Here is an 18,348-nt window from a genome sequence, read left to right on the forward strand (position 1 = left end):
CCCCCCAAAATAATCACAGACCCTAAACCAGACCCTCCAAATAACTACAGACACTAAACCAGACCCCATACACTGACACACAGCAGTTTACACTCCTACTCTTTAAAATCTTGCTGCTCTACCCTTTGGTTTCAGGACCTTCACACCAATAGTCATGTTACTTTCTTTATTCAGGTCCTTCAAAGGTCCTTGTGCTGGGGATCATTGCACACAGGACAATCATGACAAAACAGTAATGTGCACAAATTCTTTGTAGTTAATTTCTAAAATGAAATTCTGCCCCTCACCTAATATCATTTGTGAGGTGAAGCCCTAAGTCATCATCTACCTCTAGTCCCAGCCTCGTCTGAGATAGATGAATGCTGCTCATACCTTCTCTGGATGACTTTCCCTCTTTCTCTTCAGAACATCAACAGCTTCACTGGAATGAATGAGCCTGATCTGTACTTGAGCTTCCCCCGGCCATGGAAGAAGCAATGTGGCCAAGTAGCTTCCATTATTATAGTCCTTCACTTGTCCGGTCACTCCAGCTTTAAGTGCTGGTGAGTGGAGCTTGGCCCGGAAGTAGTCTCCACCATATAGCTTTGGTTGACCATTGTGATCCCGAGCTGTGATGATCACTTCCAATTTCTCCCCAATTCGATATACTTCCCGTGGACTCAGTAGATCATAATTACATTTATTGGGACTGGTGGAGAAGTTATAATGTCTGACAGGAGATGGGGGTCCAGGCCAATCAATAAGTCTTATAAACTTTGTGAATTTGGGGTTAATAGTGCGCGAAGAGACAGTTGTGGTTTGGTGGGTGCTCATAGGAGGTGTCTGCTTCTTAGGAAATGGTGGTTTATATTTTTCTACATAACTCCTTATAAGGAACCTGAAATGAAACTAAAGATATTGTAAATTACAAAAAAATCCAAAATATTTTACATACATATTTTTACGACTCTCTTAGACTCTCTTACATAAAGAAATAATATGATAGATAGCACAACATTCGTATCGGCTTGTAACAAAATTCTTACACTTTTATTTACTACAGCAGCACCTTCTGCCCCCAATAAAATTAAAGAATCCAGGATGTGAAAGTAATTATCGCCAACTAGAATTCAGACATCAGTAAAGAAAAAAGTTGAACTTTGCGAAATGACACATCCTGATTTAATTTTTTTTTTTTTTTATTGAAGTCCCGCTAAATCAATATTCTTATAAACAAGAACAGACGTCAATGTGTACCATGGGTGTATCTCTCATGAGCGGTTCTCCTTTAAAAAAATAAGACAGGACCGAACCGATGTGATCCAGACAGTCCAACTTTACTGAACACAACTGCAGATATGGTGCTACACAAAACGTATAGGTTTCTGTCAGTGTAAGAGGCACCATAGACTTCTTAAGGCCCCCATGCATATTAGATTAATGTTGGCTGAACTCACCGATATCAACGGTGTACGAGGGCACCGGCCGACTGATCATCAGGGGAGGTGTTGATCGGGCAGATTAAGAGAAAAGTCAGATTGATTGAAAGTCGCTAAATATCAAATCAATTGGGGTCTGACACCACTGATTAGCTGATTAGACCAGCTTTTTGTGAAGTGATTGCGAGCTTCGTTTCGGTACTGATAATGGCCATTATACAGTGTACAGAGTGCTGGCCTTCCTTCCCCTTAGACGGTCTTCTTCCCACCACCACTTGATCTGGTAACAGCTGATGAATGGGATGTCGGATCCCCACAATCTAATATTCGAAGGCTGGGTCATCAATATCTTAGTTCTGGTCAATCCTATAAAGTTGTAAAATTAACCAAACCAACAAAATAGTCAACATTTGTGTAACCTTCTATTTTAGGTCTGTGTTGTCTTCGCAGGGGCTGTAACCAGGATTGGGTTACTTTGCACAAGCTTCAACCCCTCCGACTAGTAAGTTTTTAAACAGTATTTATCCTTCCCAGGCCCTATACTCTAACGGCCGACACCATAGTGTGTATGGGGTCCCCCATAAGGATTGGGCAGGTTGAGTTTTAACCCCCGATCCTTTTGTTCTTCTGGAGGTAGGCAGCTACCAAAGCTTTATCTCACCTTTGAAAACACATTGACACTTGGCCGAGCCAAACATTCGGCTATCCAGCCTTCATCAGGTAAATATTTGGTATGATCCACAAACCTATTCATACCCTTTATTAGTGTTGGAAGGGGGCCTATACTATACTAGTGAAGGGTATAAATAGGTTTTGTGGATCATACCAAATATAAACCTGATGAAGGTTGGATAGCCGAAACGTGTTGTGTTTTTACATTATAGTTTTTTATATAATACATAACTTCTAATATCCTCCTTGACAGAGGTTCATATTTTATTAATAAAATACTTTTACCAAACACCGATTTTTTTTTTGGAACCTTGGTATCATAGAATGGGAGCGCCCATAACTTGTCTTTTTGTCTCTTCCATTACTCCACATTGGAACCTTTCTAAAGGAATTGTCCACGGCAATCACGTTGGCAGCACACCACCACTAAGGACTAATACTGGATTTCAGAGTTGTGCCTTCTTGCACAACTTCACAAAGTGAGCAAACTCTCCTCTCGCCTTACTCTGGTCACATTCACTAATACTTCGCTTAGATAGCGCTCCCTTATTTCCCCTATTTTTCTAGGTAACACCTTACAGCCGAAAGGTGTTAATTATAAACAGTGGCAGTGGGAGCTTTGCCCATCACCGGCTTCTACTGAGGTATGATCAGCACAACTCAACCACAAGATTGTATTAAAAAAGTTTCTTATAAACTGTTTTACAAGGAAGGATTAATGAAGCCTAAACGGTTTCAATGTGGCACGGAAGAGCTGGATAAACAATTTTTAAAAATGTTTATATAAATAAAGAACTTGTTAAGTGATTGTAAGGCAGCGCTACTTATTATTCTGGGGGATACTCGCTTCGCTGCGTCAATCAGTGCACACCAGCCATATTTCTCGGTATTTTCTCAACTCAGCTGTTTATTAACTCCATAAACTGTAGTTCAGACACATAAAGTCCACGAGCCCAAGTGGCAGACCGGCCCACTTGGCTCCAATTACAGCCTTCCGCAAGGTAATACTAACACAATGTCCATATAAATGTCCATAACACAAGAGTATTACATTCGCCGGCTTCAGCTGTAACAGTCCTCTTTCCTACACCACCACTGTGGCTTCACGGCTTACCACACGTGGTCTCCAGCCGTTACTCCCGTCCAAGGCTTACTGGCATATTAATCATCTCATATCCAGCTTCACCCTCCAGGACGCTTGTGTGGCACTCCAAGGCTTACTGGCATCCCACACACTCTCACAGGGATCAAGGCTTCACCTCCACCGGAGTCCATCAGGCCTCTTGTGTGGCACTCCGAGGCTTACTGGCAATCCCCACACACTCACAGAGGGATCCAGGCTTCACCTCCACCGGAGTCCACCAGGCCTCTTGTGTGGCACTCCAAGGCTTACTGGCATCCCACACACTCTCACAGGGATCCAGGCTTCACCTCCACCGGAGTCCACCAGGCCTCTCCAGGCCTCACACAGGGAACAGCCTCGTGCCTGACACACGGTGCCCACACAGGAGCTCCCAACACACAGGAACTCCTACACACCGGAACACACCTGTCACAAATCACACAGGGTTTATATATACTGCAGCACACACACACACTCACAGATAGGACCTTAACTGTGTGCATAAGGACCTGTGTGATGTCACGGTCATGTGACCAGTCAGTTAAAGGGGAAGGTACATGGTCATTCAAAACACACTGAACCATTAAAGGGATGTCTGCTACATCACAGTGATGCACGATTAAACTTAAAAAACTTTAAAAAATTCCTTTTTGAACACTTGTTTTTTTTTTAAAAAGGGCAGAATAGGATTTACAAGCACCCCTCTGTAATCCTGATTTGGTCATACAGACATATGGCTGAAATAAGTAAGATTTTTTTTTTTTTTTTGAAAGCCTGTTGCATAAAAAAGATCAAATTTGATGCAAATAGAATTTTAGTCAAACTTTATGAAATTCGTGAGTCACAGCAAATTTGAATAATATGTAATTAGAGTTGCATGAATCACAAACAAAATGCCTGCCTCCAATTCACAATTTTTTACAAATCACAGGAGATGACCGCATAGACTTCCTTATAATGCTTTGTAGGTATCACATCACATGATACAAGGAAGGACTATTAGAGCCTGTATAAAAGCTAAGGCAGGGAATGCAGCAGCCACTTTATGTCAATTCATGATAGTGAAAAGATGTCACAGCTCAGTAATAGGGATAGGAAGAGAAAGCTCTGAAAAATAGGACAAATACTCAAGACAGTTTTATGTTGAATAACTGCGCACGGAAGAAGATGAGAGTAGTAGTATGTGAATAATACAGAGATTTGTTTGATAGTTAGAGAAATAGGAGAGTTGCCTTCAGCAGTGCCAGAATCCATGTGATTGATCAGTGATATGGTGGAGCCGACATCAATCCTGCTGCATTTAAATTACAATCACAATTTTTTCCTTCATTCTCAATGCACTAGAAAGCATCAGCAAGTCACAGGAAAACGTAATCTGAAATCAGGATCAGTGTAAAATGGTGTCCTTGCTAGTCACAAGCAATTTTACTTAGGTTTTGCATTTCTTGTGCAATATTTTTTTGTGAATGAGGGGAATAATTGTTTTTAACAATACAAAAGAAAATTACCTATCATTCATACATATAACTCCGACTGTCTACTTCACATAGTGTATGTGTTGAAAACAATTTTTCTTTAGCGCAGATGTTTTGCTAGTCCAATTTTACGTTCGTACATGCCACACTAATACAGTGGCCTGGTGTAGGCGCATGCTTTTTTGGACATGTGCCTACCTATGCCTAAATGTTGCACATCATCTTAAGGGACATACCGAGTGCATTCTTAGCGCCTCGTCATATGGTGTCTGAACAGAAGATATCATCCTGTGTGACCTGACGACTACTAATGTCGGCTAAGTATACATTTCTTACATTTTTGCGAATTACCTAATCCAACACTCCTGAAGAACCTTTGGAAAACGGGAAACGCATCGACTTATGTAATGAGCTTTGAAAGTGCTGTATTATTAAACAGCATTGAGTTTAACAATCAGTTATTGTGATGAATTGGTAAAGATTTTGTAGTAAAAAAAATGGCTATCAACATTCTTCTGCGATAGCAATCTTGAATCAGATGATGCAACTAGTACTGTAGTCTAGGGCCCAATTAGGGTCTATTTAAGTAATATATGCTGATTATGCTTAGTAATTACTATGTTTTCCCTGTGATTATTGACACTTTATTAGCCCTAACCAAGCCCTGACTATTGAGCAAGGTTCATCAGTAGGAATCAGTTACCTTATCTATATAGTACTAGATGGTGGCCCGATTCTAACGCATCAGGTATTCTAGAATATGTATGCGGCTGACCGGGCGCAATCAGCAGTACGCTGTTTAAATTTGACGCCAACATCGCTGATTGGTCGCAGCTGGCGGTCGCGACCAATCAGCAGAGTGGTGTTTAAATTTGGCGTCAATAATGCAGATTGGTCGCGGCCGGCGACCGCGACCAATCAACAAAGCGGTGTTTAAATTTGGCGCCAATAATGCAGATTGGTCGCGGCCGGCGGTCGCGACCAATCAGCAGACTGTTGTTTAAATTTGGCACCAATCTCGCTGATTGGTCACGGCCGCCAGCCACGACCAATCAGCAGAGCGGTGTTTAAATTTGGCGCCAATCTCGCTGATTGGTCGCGGTTGGCGACCGCGACCAATCAGCAGAGCGGTGTTTAAATTTGGCGCCAATCTCGCTGATTGGTCGGGGCCGGCGGTCGTGACCAATCAGCAGAGCGGTGTTTAAATTTGGCGCCAATCTCGCTGATTGGTCGGGGCTAGTGTTGAGCGATACCTTCCGATATCAGGAAATATTGTATCGGATTGGATCGGACCGATACTCAAAAAGTATCGGATATCGCCGATTCCGATACCGGAAACCAATGCAAGTCAATGGGACACTAATATCGGAATGAAAATAAACCCTTTCTTTCCTTGTAGGTTAATTCTACATGAAGTAAAACAACTAAGAATAATGTAGAATGTATTATGCGAAAAGCCGGCAATTCATCAGCGGCATACACCGGTACCCGACAATTTACAACAGAAAGAATAGAGCTTCACACATAGATTAGATAGATAGAAACATGTCAGTCACATATATAAGAAGTACAGTGACAGTGTTGCTTACTGTACTTGTCATTTAGTGTAAAGGATTTATTTAAAAAAATAATAGTGTTTTCGTGCACCGTCTCTTTAAGAAAGCCGGCCGGCAATTCAGCATCTGTACCCGACAATTTAGAATAGAAGGAATAGAGAATCATACATAGATTAGATAGATAGAAACATGTCAGTCACATATATATGAAGTACAGTGATAGTGTTGATTACTGTACTTGTCATTTAGTGTTAAAATAAAGGATTTATTTAAAAAAAAATTGGCGTGGGGTTCCCCTTAATTTTAGTCTCTAGCGGAGGTTAAGCAGACGGCTGGGGCAGATGTTTGAAGCCTGGGAAGGGGGTAATACCCACGGAGCTTCCCAGACTACTAATATCAGCCCCCAGCTGAATACCTAGCCCTTACTAGCTATTAAAATGGGGGACCCCCCCAAAAAAATGACGTGGGGTCCCCCCTATTTTAATAGCTATCATAGGCTAGGCAGACAGCTGGGGGCTGATATTAATAGCCCAGGAAGGGAGCCATGAATATTGGCCCCCTCCCAGGCTAGAAACACCAGCCGTCAGCCGCCCCAGAAATGGCGCATCCATAGGATGCGCCAATTCTGGCACTTAGCCTCGCTCTTCCCACTGCCCTGTAGCGGTGGCAGTGGGATAATAGGGCTGGGGTTGATGTCAGCTTATAATGCCAGCTGACATCAAGCCCAGGTTAGTAATGGAGAGGCGTCTATAAGACACCCCCATTACTAACACCATAGTGAAAGTTAAAAAAACCCACAAACACCCAGAATAAAGTCCTTTAATTGAAATAAAGACACAATTCTTTATTGTTCTAAATTAAACCATACTTACCGTCACGCCAATTCCAGCTGAAGCCAACGATCTCCTGCAATAAAAGAAAAATAATAAAGCAACATCATCCTTACCTTCCCATGGTTCCCACGACAGCTCCAGCTCTGCTACATTGAGATGATAGGCTGGACCGCAGCAGAACGCTGCCATCCAGCCTGTCATCCCGCAGACACTGAGAAGCGCAGGCATGCTTGCGCTCCTCAGTGTCTCTCTGTGACGGCATCCAGATGAGCCGACAATGAACTCAGCTCACCTCATGCACGTCACTGACATCGTGGGAGAATTCTCACGCTGAAGCGCTGAGTGCAGGAGAATTTTCCCACGCTGTCAGTGACGTACATGAGGTGAGCTGAGTTCATTGGACATGAACTCGGCTCATCTTTATGCCGTCACAGAGAGACACTGAGGAGCGCAAGCATGCCTGCGCTTCTCAGTGTCTGCGGGATGACAGGCTGGATGGCAGCGTTCTGCTGCGGACCAGCCTGTCATCTCGATGTAGCAGAGCTGAAGCTGTCGTGGGATCCATGGGAAGGTAAGGATGAGGTTGGTTTATTATTTTTCTTTTATTGCAGGAGATCGTTGGCTTCAGCTGGAATGGGCGTGATGGTAAGTATAGTTTAATTTAGAACAATAAAGAATTGTGTGTTTATTTCAATTAAAGAACTTTATTCTGGGTGTTGTGTTTTTTTTAAATACTTTACTAGAAATTCATGGTGGTCATGTCTAATATTGGCGTGACCCCATGAATTTCGGGCTTAGGGCCAGCTGATAATGCCAAGCTGGCCTTAACCCCTTTATTACCCAGTGAGCCACCGCACCAGGGCCCTGGATGAGTTGGGTACAGCGCCAGAAGATGGCACTTCTATGAACGCGCCATTTTCCGGGGCGGCTGCGGACTGCAATTTGCAGCGGGTGGGGCCCAGAAAGCTTGGGCCTCCCTGCGCTGCGGATTCCAGCCCCCAGCTGCCTAGTTGTACCTGGCTGGACACAAAAATAGGGCGAAGCTCCACGTATTTTTTTTTTCAATTATTTCATGAATTTCCTGAAATAATTTAAAAAAAATTGACGTGGGGCTTTGCACTATATTTGTGTCCAGCCAGGTACAGCAGGCAGGAACGGGCTGCCCCCAACCACCAGCTGCCTATTTGTACCTGGCCGGACACAACAATATAGGGAAGCCCTTTTTTTCTTAATTATTTCATGAATTTCATGAAATAATTTAAAAAAAAATACGTGGAGCTTCGCCCTATTTTTGTGTCCAGCCAGGTACAACTAGGCAGCTGGGGGCTGGAATCCGCAGCGCAGGGAGGCCCAAGCTTTCTGGGCCCCACCCGCTGCAAATTGCAGTCCGCAACCGCCCCGGAAAATGGCGCGTTCATAGAAGCTGGATGCTGTACCTGGCTGGCATACAAAAATATGGCAAAGCCCACGTCAAAATTTTTGGGAAAAATTAATTAAAAAAGAAATAATAATTTAGGGACTGCATCTTTATTAACTCCTCAAATGTCATTTAGTGTTAAAATAAAGGATTTATTTAAAAAAAAAATTGGCGTGGGATCCCCCATAATTTTAGTCTCTAGCGGAGGTTAAGCAGATGGCTGGGGAAGATGTTTGAAGCCTGGGAAGGGGGTAATACCCACGGAGCTTCCCAGACTACAAATATCAGCCCCCAGCTGAATACCTAGCCTTTACTAGCTATTAAAATGGGGGACCCCCCAAAAAAATGACGTGGGGTCCCCCCTATTTTAATAGCTAACAAAGGCTAGGCAGACAGCTGGGGGCTGATATTAATAGCCCAGGCAGGGAGCCATGAATATTGGCCCCCTCCCAGGCTAGAAACACCAGCCGTCAGCCACCCCAGAAATGGCGCATCCATAGGATGCACCAATTCTGGCACTTAGCCTCGCTCTTCCACGCTGCCCTGGTGCGGTGGCAGGGGGTAATAGGGCTGGGGTTCATGTCAGCGCCAGCTGCCATGAAGCCCAGGTTAGTAATGATGGGCGTCTATAAGACACCCCCATTACTAACCTACAAAGTGTTAAAAAGAAAAAACACACACTACACCCAGAAAAAAATAATTTATTTGAAATAAAACACACCATTTTATTTAATTCTTAGTTTACTAAAAAAAAATAGTTACCTGTCCACGTTCCTGCGCTGATCTCCCATGCACAGCTGTCACATCTGGAGATGGTGACAGCTGTGCATGGCTGCTGTAAGCTCACGCTGCCGGGAACACGTCCGCTCCCGGCAGCGGGAGCCCCTGACTGAGGTCACCGGAGTGCATTCAGGCAGCGCAGCTCCGGAGACCTCCTTTACGGCACTGCTGTACCGTGGGAATTTCTCACGATACAGCAGGGCCGTAAAGGAGCTAACCGGAGCAGCGCTGCCTGAACTCCGGCGAACCCGCTTATGCAATGACGGGGCTGCTTTACGGCCCCATCATTCTAGCGGCGGCAGCGGTTCAGAGCGGTCACATTCTATGTGGCCGCTCTGAACTGGAGATCATCGTGGGACACTCGTGGACTACTACGGAGGGGTAAGGATAAGGTTGTGGTTTATTATTTTATATTTTATTACAGGAGATTGATGGCTTCGGGGAATTAGGTGTCTAGGTGAGTATAGGTGTAGTTTTTTATTTTTTACTTTATTTTAGGTGGCGATCGGCGGGGACAGGTAATGTATGAACTAATTTATTGTAGGTAACCACTGGCCACCAATGACATGTATTTAAAATTTATTGGGGACACAGTAGGGCAATTTAAATAGCAGGATCAGGCTGATGGGAACTACTGCTCCCATCGAGCTGATCCTGCTGGCACGAGTGGACGGGGGACAGACATAGGCCGATGGGAGTAGTAGTGTCACATCGGCCTATGTCTGCCTGCACGCACACACCCGCACACATCGCACAGACACCGCGCACACACCCACAGACATAGCACACACTCGCAGACATCGCACACACACCGCGCACACCCGCAGACATCGCACAGACACCGCACACACCCGCAGACATCGCACAGACACCGCGCACACCCGCAGACATCGCGCACACCCGCACACATCGCACAGACACCGCGCACACCCGCACACATCGCGCACACCCGCACACATCGCACAGACACCCACACACACCAATCATGACGAGTCTGGGAGGTGAGGCTGACCTGTGCAACCGTGGGAAAGTTCATGTGAGTTCATGCAATGCAGTCAAGCATGAACTCACATGAACCCTCTGAGGGCACCGCGGCGACTTCAAATGAACAGCTGATCGGCATCACCTGATACCTCAGCTGTTCATTTGAAATAACCGGCGGGAAAGCGCAGCACAGAACGGGAAAGCCGGCGGTGAAGTCTTTTCACTGCCGGCTTCCCCGCCCGGGTCTTTCGCTCCCCGCTCCTTGGTGCTGCGCTCCCCGCCCGGTCCTAACTTACGATCGGGATGGGAGGTGGCGAGGGGAGGGGAGGATAGGGGTGGAAGGCTGCGGGGAAGCAGTATGGGGCTGTGTGATTGTTTAAAAGCCGGCGGCTTTTTACCGCGCGCCGGCTTTTAAACAATCAGGAGAATTCTCCCACGCTGGGATGGCATTCTGATGACAGGCTGGATCTCAGCTGAGTGCCGCCATCCAGCTTGTCATCCTTCAGAGACACTGCAGAGCGCAGGCATTATGGGAACTTCCGATTCCGGTATTCGATATTGTAAAAGTATCGGAATTAAGTATCATAATTCCGATACCGCGAATATCGGCCGATACCCGGTATTTCAGTATCGGAATGCTCAACACTAGTCGGGGCCGGCGGTCGCGACCAATCAGCAGAGCGGTGTTTAAATTTGGCGCCAATAATGCAGATTGGTCGCGGCCGGCGGTCGCGACCAATCAGCAGAGGGGTGTTTAAATTTGGTGCCAATATCGCTGATTTGTCGCGGCCGGCAACCGCGACCAATCAGCAGAGCGGTGTTTAAATTTGGCGCCTATCTCGTTGATTGGTCGCGGCTGGCGGTCGTGACCAATCAGCAGAGCGGTGTTTAAATTTGGCAACCAATAATGCTGATTGTCGCGACAGGCGACCGCGACCAATCAGCTAAGCGGTGTTTAAATTTGGCGCCAAAATCGCTGATTGGTCGCGGCTGGAGGTCAGAGGCGCCGCCAGTCAGGGTAGTTCTGGCCTCCACAGTCACCAGACCTGAACCCAATCGAGATGGTTTGGGGTGAGCTGGACCGCAGAATGAAGGCAAAAGGGCCAACAAGTGCTAAGCATCTCTGGGAACTCCTTCAAGATTGTTGGAAGACCATTTCCGGTGACTACCTCTTGAAACTCATCAAGAGAATGCCAAGAGTGTGCAAAGCAGTCATCAAAGCAAAAGGTGGCTACTTTGAAGAACCTAGAATATAAGACATATTTTCAGTTGTTTTACCCTTTTTTGTTAAGTATATAATTCCACATGTGTTAATTCATAGTTTTGATGCCTTCAGTGTGAATGTACAATTTTCATAGTCATGAAAATACAGAAAAATCTTTAAATGAGAAGGTGTGCCCAAACTTTTGGTCTGTACTGTATGCATGTTCGTATTCCTTAGTCTTTTGGTCATATAGGCTGTGACAGGGTGAGCGTGGGCGCCATGTGGGCAGGTCTAGGGTGCCAACCTCCGCTGCAAGGTAGGGAAAAGTTGAGTGTCTCAATAGGTATTATCCCCCTGAGATATATTTTTTTTTAGTTTTTGGTGTTAGTCTTTATGTACATACAGTATATGGTATTTTTTGAATTATTAATAAAAGTTAATTTTTATGATATCTAAAAAGTGCAAAGGTGGCCGGTGATTGTTTCTTATTTATGCTTGTACTAAAAAGACCATATTTATGCTGTGAAATTACATGTGCCTATCTACCTGCGTACCTACCTAGCATTTCTTATTTTATCATCTTTGGAAAGAGTTTGAATTATGTTGAAAAAATAGTAAGATTTGACAACCATACACACCACAGCTATACTGCTACCTGATGACACATTTTGCTTTCTGTACATATACCTACTAATCTATCATTTCTCACTGCATCAATTTTGGCAAGGGTCTAATAATTGGGGTTGCAAAGATCATCAAAAGTTAATTATATTGTTGTATAAAATGTATGGGAAAAGGAAAAGTGGCAATGGCAATAGACTAGGTAGTCTAAAAGGAAATAACTCATATATTGGCTAATAATGTAGGGGCAGCTAGTAGAAGCACCACCAACACTGGCACCAACCATCTGAGCAGTAGAAGAAATACAAGTCACAATTGGCCTCCTTTGCCTCTGGCAAGCATGTTAATGGGGAGGAAATGGAGGGTATTATGGAATATATGGCATATCACTTGTCTCAGTCACAGCAGGATGATGTTACCTTTGACAGCAAAACAGTCAGTCAGTGTTTTGCACAGTACAATTAACCTAATAACAAAACACTATGAGGGATAATATTTTTGCCTTTTTTGCAAAGTGAGAAATCTGTCTGTGCTATGTCTTATTAACCCCTTAACACCCAGACGATTTAACTTTTTTTTAGTTTTAGTGTTTTCATCCCATTCTTCCAAGACCTATAACTTTTTTCTGTCAATATCGCCGTATGAGGGTGATTTGGTCGACAGGGGTAGCGGTACTCAGATACCGGGATGGATGGGTTACTTCTGTGGGGATCACGGTTGGTCGGTTCCCGGTTCCGTGCCCTGGACCGTCAGTAAAGGGATGGGGGTGAGGATGATGGGAGTATTGTGTCCTGACTCCTCCTGTGGTAACTGGTAAAATCGGTTACCAGCGCTGTGTATGGTTGCTGAGGTGATCGGCATACGGCTTGTACGAACTCTATAGGTAGTAATGTCAAAGTAGGGACACACGCTCATTAAGTCTTTGTTTCAGTACCTTTCTTTTACTGATGTCCGGTAGAAGTACAGTTCTGGAGGGTAACCAGGTTTTCGGTACAGGTAGAGATATTCACTCTGGAGATTTGTGAGGCCTCCTCTAACAATGTGTGCGTTGTTTGGGATCAGTCCTGCCTTAAGCTGAACCTGCCACCTTTTACTTTCTTTGGGGTCCTTCTCCACAACTGACAATGAGGACCTTTCCTTGGGGCTACCAATTCTCTTTCTGGGCCCCTGGTCCTATACTTGGTCAAGTTTGGCAACTCTTTTCCCTTCTTCTTCAGGGGGAGTAGATCCTCCTGATCTGTCTGGGTTTTCTATGCTATTCCTGAATTAATAGCAATCTTGGACTCCGGTGTCCGGGTGAGCTAAAGGGATCATAGTTTTATCTCTTTCTTTCTCCTTCTAGCCTCCGTCCCCCTCTCTAGGGCGCTTCACAACTCAGTCCAGTTTCCTAGTTCAGGGCTTAACTGGTCCTCGGCCAACAGCTCTCGGTGTCCCCTCCTTCACCAGTCTCAAGACTAACTGCCGCTTTGCTGTCTCCCTGGAAACTGACTCCTCCCCTCAGACCTGGGGTGGAAGGTGTCGTGTGTACCCAAGCGTACATCTCCCCCTGCACCTATGGATCCTGTGGTAATCCCCCCCAGGGGGACGAGTTGTACTTTTGAATGACATCATTCATTTTATCATGTGATGTATTGAAAAGTTGGAAAAAAATCCAATTGGTATGAAATTGCAAAAAAAGTGCATTTCTACTATTTTTTTTTTTGAGTTTTTTATTTACCATGTAATGGTAATGTAAAACTGACCTGGTAATAGGTCAGTGCGAGTACGCAGATACCAAAAGTACAGTTTTCTTTATTCAAGTGCCATTTTCCAAGACCCGTAAGATTTAATTTTTTTGGAATATGGGGCTGAGTGAGGGGTAATTTTTTGATATTTGTACTGATACAATTTTGGGGTAGATATGATGTGTTGCTTGCCTCTTATTGCATTTTATTGTAATGTTACAGCAGCCAAAAACCCATAATTCTTGATTTTTTTCCATTATGCCGTTTACCAATCTGACTAATTTATTTTATATTTGGATAGATCGGACTTTTACAAACGATTCTAAATATGTGTATTTTCATTTTTTTTTAATTGTTTTATTTTTAATGGGGCTAAATGGGGGTGATTTGAACTTTTGTGTTTTATTTTTTTCATATTTTTATAAACCTTTTCCTCACTTTTTACTGTATTTAATAGTCCCCGTGAAGAATATTGAAGATATAATTCCATGTCAATCACTTGTATCCTATTTATCATGGGATTATAAAAACCCCTTCAGTATGCAGTTGTAACAGAACAGCTATCAGCAGCAGGGAGGCGTGGAGAGTCAAAGGGCTGTGAGTGACAGATCTCACACCTTGACCAGCTCAGAGAGCAAAAGGCTTGCTTGCCATGTGGATACCATGCGGTCTAAATTGCTGTATGTCAGGAGAATATGAACTTATTGTATCCCCTAGCCATACATCGTGTACATTTCCAAGATCCCCAGACTGGACCGAATGCCTTCCAGGGTCTCAATCCGTTCTGGCATCACAGGGTGGGGAGAAACTTAGAACAGCTAGTAAAAGACAGGTAGCAAAGCTGTGTTTAGTTTCCATGCATAGCAGGAGCCCGGCTGCATCTGATGGCACCAGAACCGCTTCCCTATGACCGTCCATTAATGAGTTATGACCCAACAGGAGTTATGGAATTTTTAACTTCTAGAGGTACAGGGAGGAGACTTAGGTTCAGCCCAGAGGGCAGGAGGGGAGTGACCCAAAAGGGGATAAAAGCTAGTGTAAGCCATGTGCTCCCTCTAGCGCTGATGCATGCGGTCCACTTCGAATGGGGGTCATGTCGAGTAACATGCTGTGAAGGACCTAGGACCCAGTTGGAGGCCGATGCCCCTGAGGCCCATCGCACACATGGTTGGACTTCACACCGCAAAATGACATCTGCTTATATCTTTTGTCTTACCACTATTTGTATTTGCATATCTGACCATTGTGTATGTATAACCATTGTGTATATAGTCTATTATCTAGTGTGCCCTTAGGGAGATTAAATATATAATTTAACCTTGGGCTGCTCTTTTATCTCGATCCACAAATTCACACGTCCGTTGCTTGGTTTAACTTTCCATGCTACCGGGGCTGGTTTCTGGCTCGATATAACCCTGTTAACAGACCAGGCATATATCAAACGAGTAACTAGTGGCAGTCCTACCAGGCTGACCAGGCACTGTTTCACTGGTACTAGTGAAAGGGATCTCTTAGCCTGTCAGGGTTGTGAGCGAGTGTGGTGCCATGTCAGTGACTGTGTGGGCCACATCATCTCACTCTCCATGCCTCCCTTGGCCCATGTGGACAGGGTGTGTCTGAGTAAAACTGTACCAATCTGACCTTACATGTCCCCAAGGGGTGCAGAACGTCACGTTGGTTAAAGTGGGGAGACCCCATTACGTGATCCGTCTGACGTAATAGTTACATCAGGCAGGTTGGCGAGGTGCGGATCCTTCACATGTGGTGGCAGCGGTGGGATACTGCATGATCTCTCTGGTGCCATCCTTCGCAGTCCCCTTAGGGGACTTGAAGCTGTGATTGTCTGATCGCTTGTGCTATACAGTGGGTATGGAAAGTATTCAGACCCCTTTAAATTTTTCACTCTTTGTTTCATTGCAGCCATTTGGTAAATTCTAAAAAGTATTTTTTTTTCTCATTAAAGTGCACTCTGCACCCCATCTTGACTGAAAAAAAACAGAAATGTAGAAATTTTTGCAAATTTATTAAAAAGAAAAACTGAAATATCACATGGTCATAAGTATTCAGACCCTTTGCTCAGTATTGAGTAAAAGCACCCTTTTGAGCTAGTACAGCCATGAGTCTTCTTGGGAATGATCCAAGTTTTTCACACCTGGATTTGGGGATTTTCTGCCATTCTTCCTTGCAGATCCTCTCCAGTTCCGTCAGGTTGGATGGTGAACGTTGGTGGACAGCCATTTTGAGGTCTCTCCAGAAATACTCAATTGGGTTTAGGTTAGGGCTCTGGCTGGGCCAGTCAAGAATGGTCACAGAGTTGTTCTGAAGCTACTCCTTTGTTATTTTAGCTGTGTGCTTAGGGTCAATGTCTTGCAAGGTGAACCTTCGGCCAAGTCTGAGGTCCAGAGCACTCTGGAAAAGGTTTTTATTCAGGATATGTCTGTACTTGGCCACATTCATGTTTCCTTCAATTGCAACCAGTCGTCCTGTCCCTGCAGCTGAAAAACACCCCCACAGCATGATGATGCCACCACCATGTGTCACTGTTGGGATTGTATTGGGTAAATGATGAGCAGTGCCTGGTTTTCTCCACACATACCACTTAGAAGTATCACCAAAAAGTTCTATCTTCATCTCATCAGACCAGAGAATCTTATTTCTCATAGTCTGGGAGTCCTTCATGTGTTTTTGAGCAAACTCTATGTGGGCTTTCATATGTCTTGCACTGAGGAGAGGCTTCCGTCGGGCCACTCTGCCAAAAAGGCCCGACGGGTGGAGGGCTGCAGTGATAGTTGACTTTGTGGAACTTTCTCCCATCTCCCTACTGCATCTCTGGAGTTCAGCCACAGTGATCTTGGGGTTCTTCTTTACCTCTCTCACCAAGGCTCCTCTCCCACGATTGCTCAGTTTGGCTGGACGGCCAGGTCTAGGAAGACTTCTGGTGGTCCCAAACTTCTTCCATTTAAGGATTATGGAAGCCACTGTGCTCTTAGGAACCTTGAGTAATGCAGAAATTCTTTTGTAACCTTGGCCAGATCTGTGCCTTGCCACAATTCTGTCTCTGAGCTCCTTGGGCAGTTCCTTTGAGCTCATGATTCTCATTTGGTCTGACATGCACTGTGAGCTGTGGGGTCTTATATAGACAGGTGAGTGTGTGGCACCCCAGGGGTCTGGTTGCCACAGTAATAGAAATATTATGTCTGAGAGCAAGTGGGAGGTTTCTCTGGTCAGGAGCCCTAAGCATGCAACACCGCCCGCCCAGACCTGGGAGGGGAGCAATCTGCCCTTATAAACTGGGTCTGGGGCGGGATTAGGTAGTGAAGTCCCAGACAGAGTCAGAGTCTGGGAGTCAGAGCCTGGAGAGGGAAAGTAAGAACCAGGAGCTCTGTAGGAACAGTAGCTGAATACCAGGGGCTGGAGCTGAGCAGAGTTCGCCCTGGTTGAAGACACTGAGTCCGAGGCTGTGGGGACATCCGGGTCCAGCAGCAGAATCCAACCGGCAGGGGATTCCATGTCCTCTGGCCATAGAAGCCCGGAGGCACGGTCACAAGCAAGGGACCAGCAACGCAATTGTGAAGCGGAGGCTAACAGAAGGTCCCAAGTCACCGGCCATACGGGTGAGCACCATACTCAGGGACGTGGGCTACTTCTACCCGCATAGAGCAAGGTAGCCAGGAAAGAGTGGAGATAGACGGGGAGGCCTACAACTCCACCTGGCCAGGGGGAGATCCTGCTTGCTCACAGACTGACCAGGCCTCTACTGCTAACCAGTACTCCCGGGAGGGTCTGCTTTATACCATCAGTAAAGACCCTGAACTGCACCACACGTCTCTGTGTTTCATCGCCGCACCAGCACCATTAGTACTGGGTTGCTCACACCATCACTCCGATCTTCCACACTAGCTGCCCTGAGGCAATACTTCTCCCGTGGGGAGTTATCCCATACTCGGCTGCGCAAATAGCATCAGCTTCAGCGGTCTGCAGCGCAGCGGCGGTCCCCACTGACCGCAATCCACGGGTGGCGTAGTCGGACAATTATCACAATACTAATATAGCCACTGGTTTGACCGCCCTGGGCATGGACCGGGTCACCGCCACAGAGGACTACAACCCCCAGCGATCCGGCTCCGGGTATCCCCCCTCACAACACAGGCCCAGGGGGCGCGTCAACTTTGGCGTAGTCGGCAGGATTTCGTGCCCGCAACCACCGGGTACTGCGTGCCTGAAAAAGACTTTTGTACTTACCTGTGGTGAAGTTTCCTGCCGTCCGGAGTCGTTTCCCGCCATCGGACGCCATCTTGGGTCGTTTCCCGCCGTCTTCTGCCGTCTTCCCGCCATCCGCAGCTGCTTCCCGCCATCGGACGCCATCTTCAGGACGCCGCGCGGGAAGAAGAGGGGCGTGGACGCCGAAAGCACACGAGATCTGAAGCTCCGCCCCACGCACCGACGCTGTGCAAGGTCCTGGAGGGGAAAAAGAGCGACGCTGACGTCATCGGAGCGCGACACCAGGTCCTCAACCCCGACGATTGACTGCGGAGCCGCGG

General features: G+C 45.7%; 1 protein-coding gene and 1 long non-coding RNA gene across 2 annotated transcripts in view; one reads left to right on the forward strand and one right to left on the reverse strand.

Moving 5' to 3' along the window:
* LOC141167102 (NXPE family member 3-like) overlaps window positions 1-881 on the reverse strand; it is a 29,266-nt gene extending 28,385 nt beyond the window's left edge. The window contains exon 1 of the mRNA XM_073654453.1: window positions 373-881. Within this exon, the coding sequence (XP_073510554.1) occupies window positions 373-813 (441 nt within the window). The 5' untranslated portion in view covers window positions 814-881. The remainder of the gene's footprint in view (window positions 1-372) is intronic.
* Window positions 1-18,348, forward strand: part of LOC141167103 (uncharacterized) — a 62,758-nt gene that overhangs the window by 29,227 nt on the left and 15,183 nt on the right. The window lies entirely within an intron of this gene.

Source organism: Phyllobates terribilis, unplaced genomic scaffold (genome assembly GCF_046119375.1).
Source record: "Phyllobates terribilis strain yellow unplaced genomic scaffold, ASM4611937v1 Scaffold_11__3_contigs__length_659146591, whole genome shotgun sequence".
Lineage (NCBI taxonomy): Eukaryota > Metazoa > Chordata > Amphibia > Anura > Dendrobatidae > Phyllobates > Phyllobates terribilis.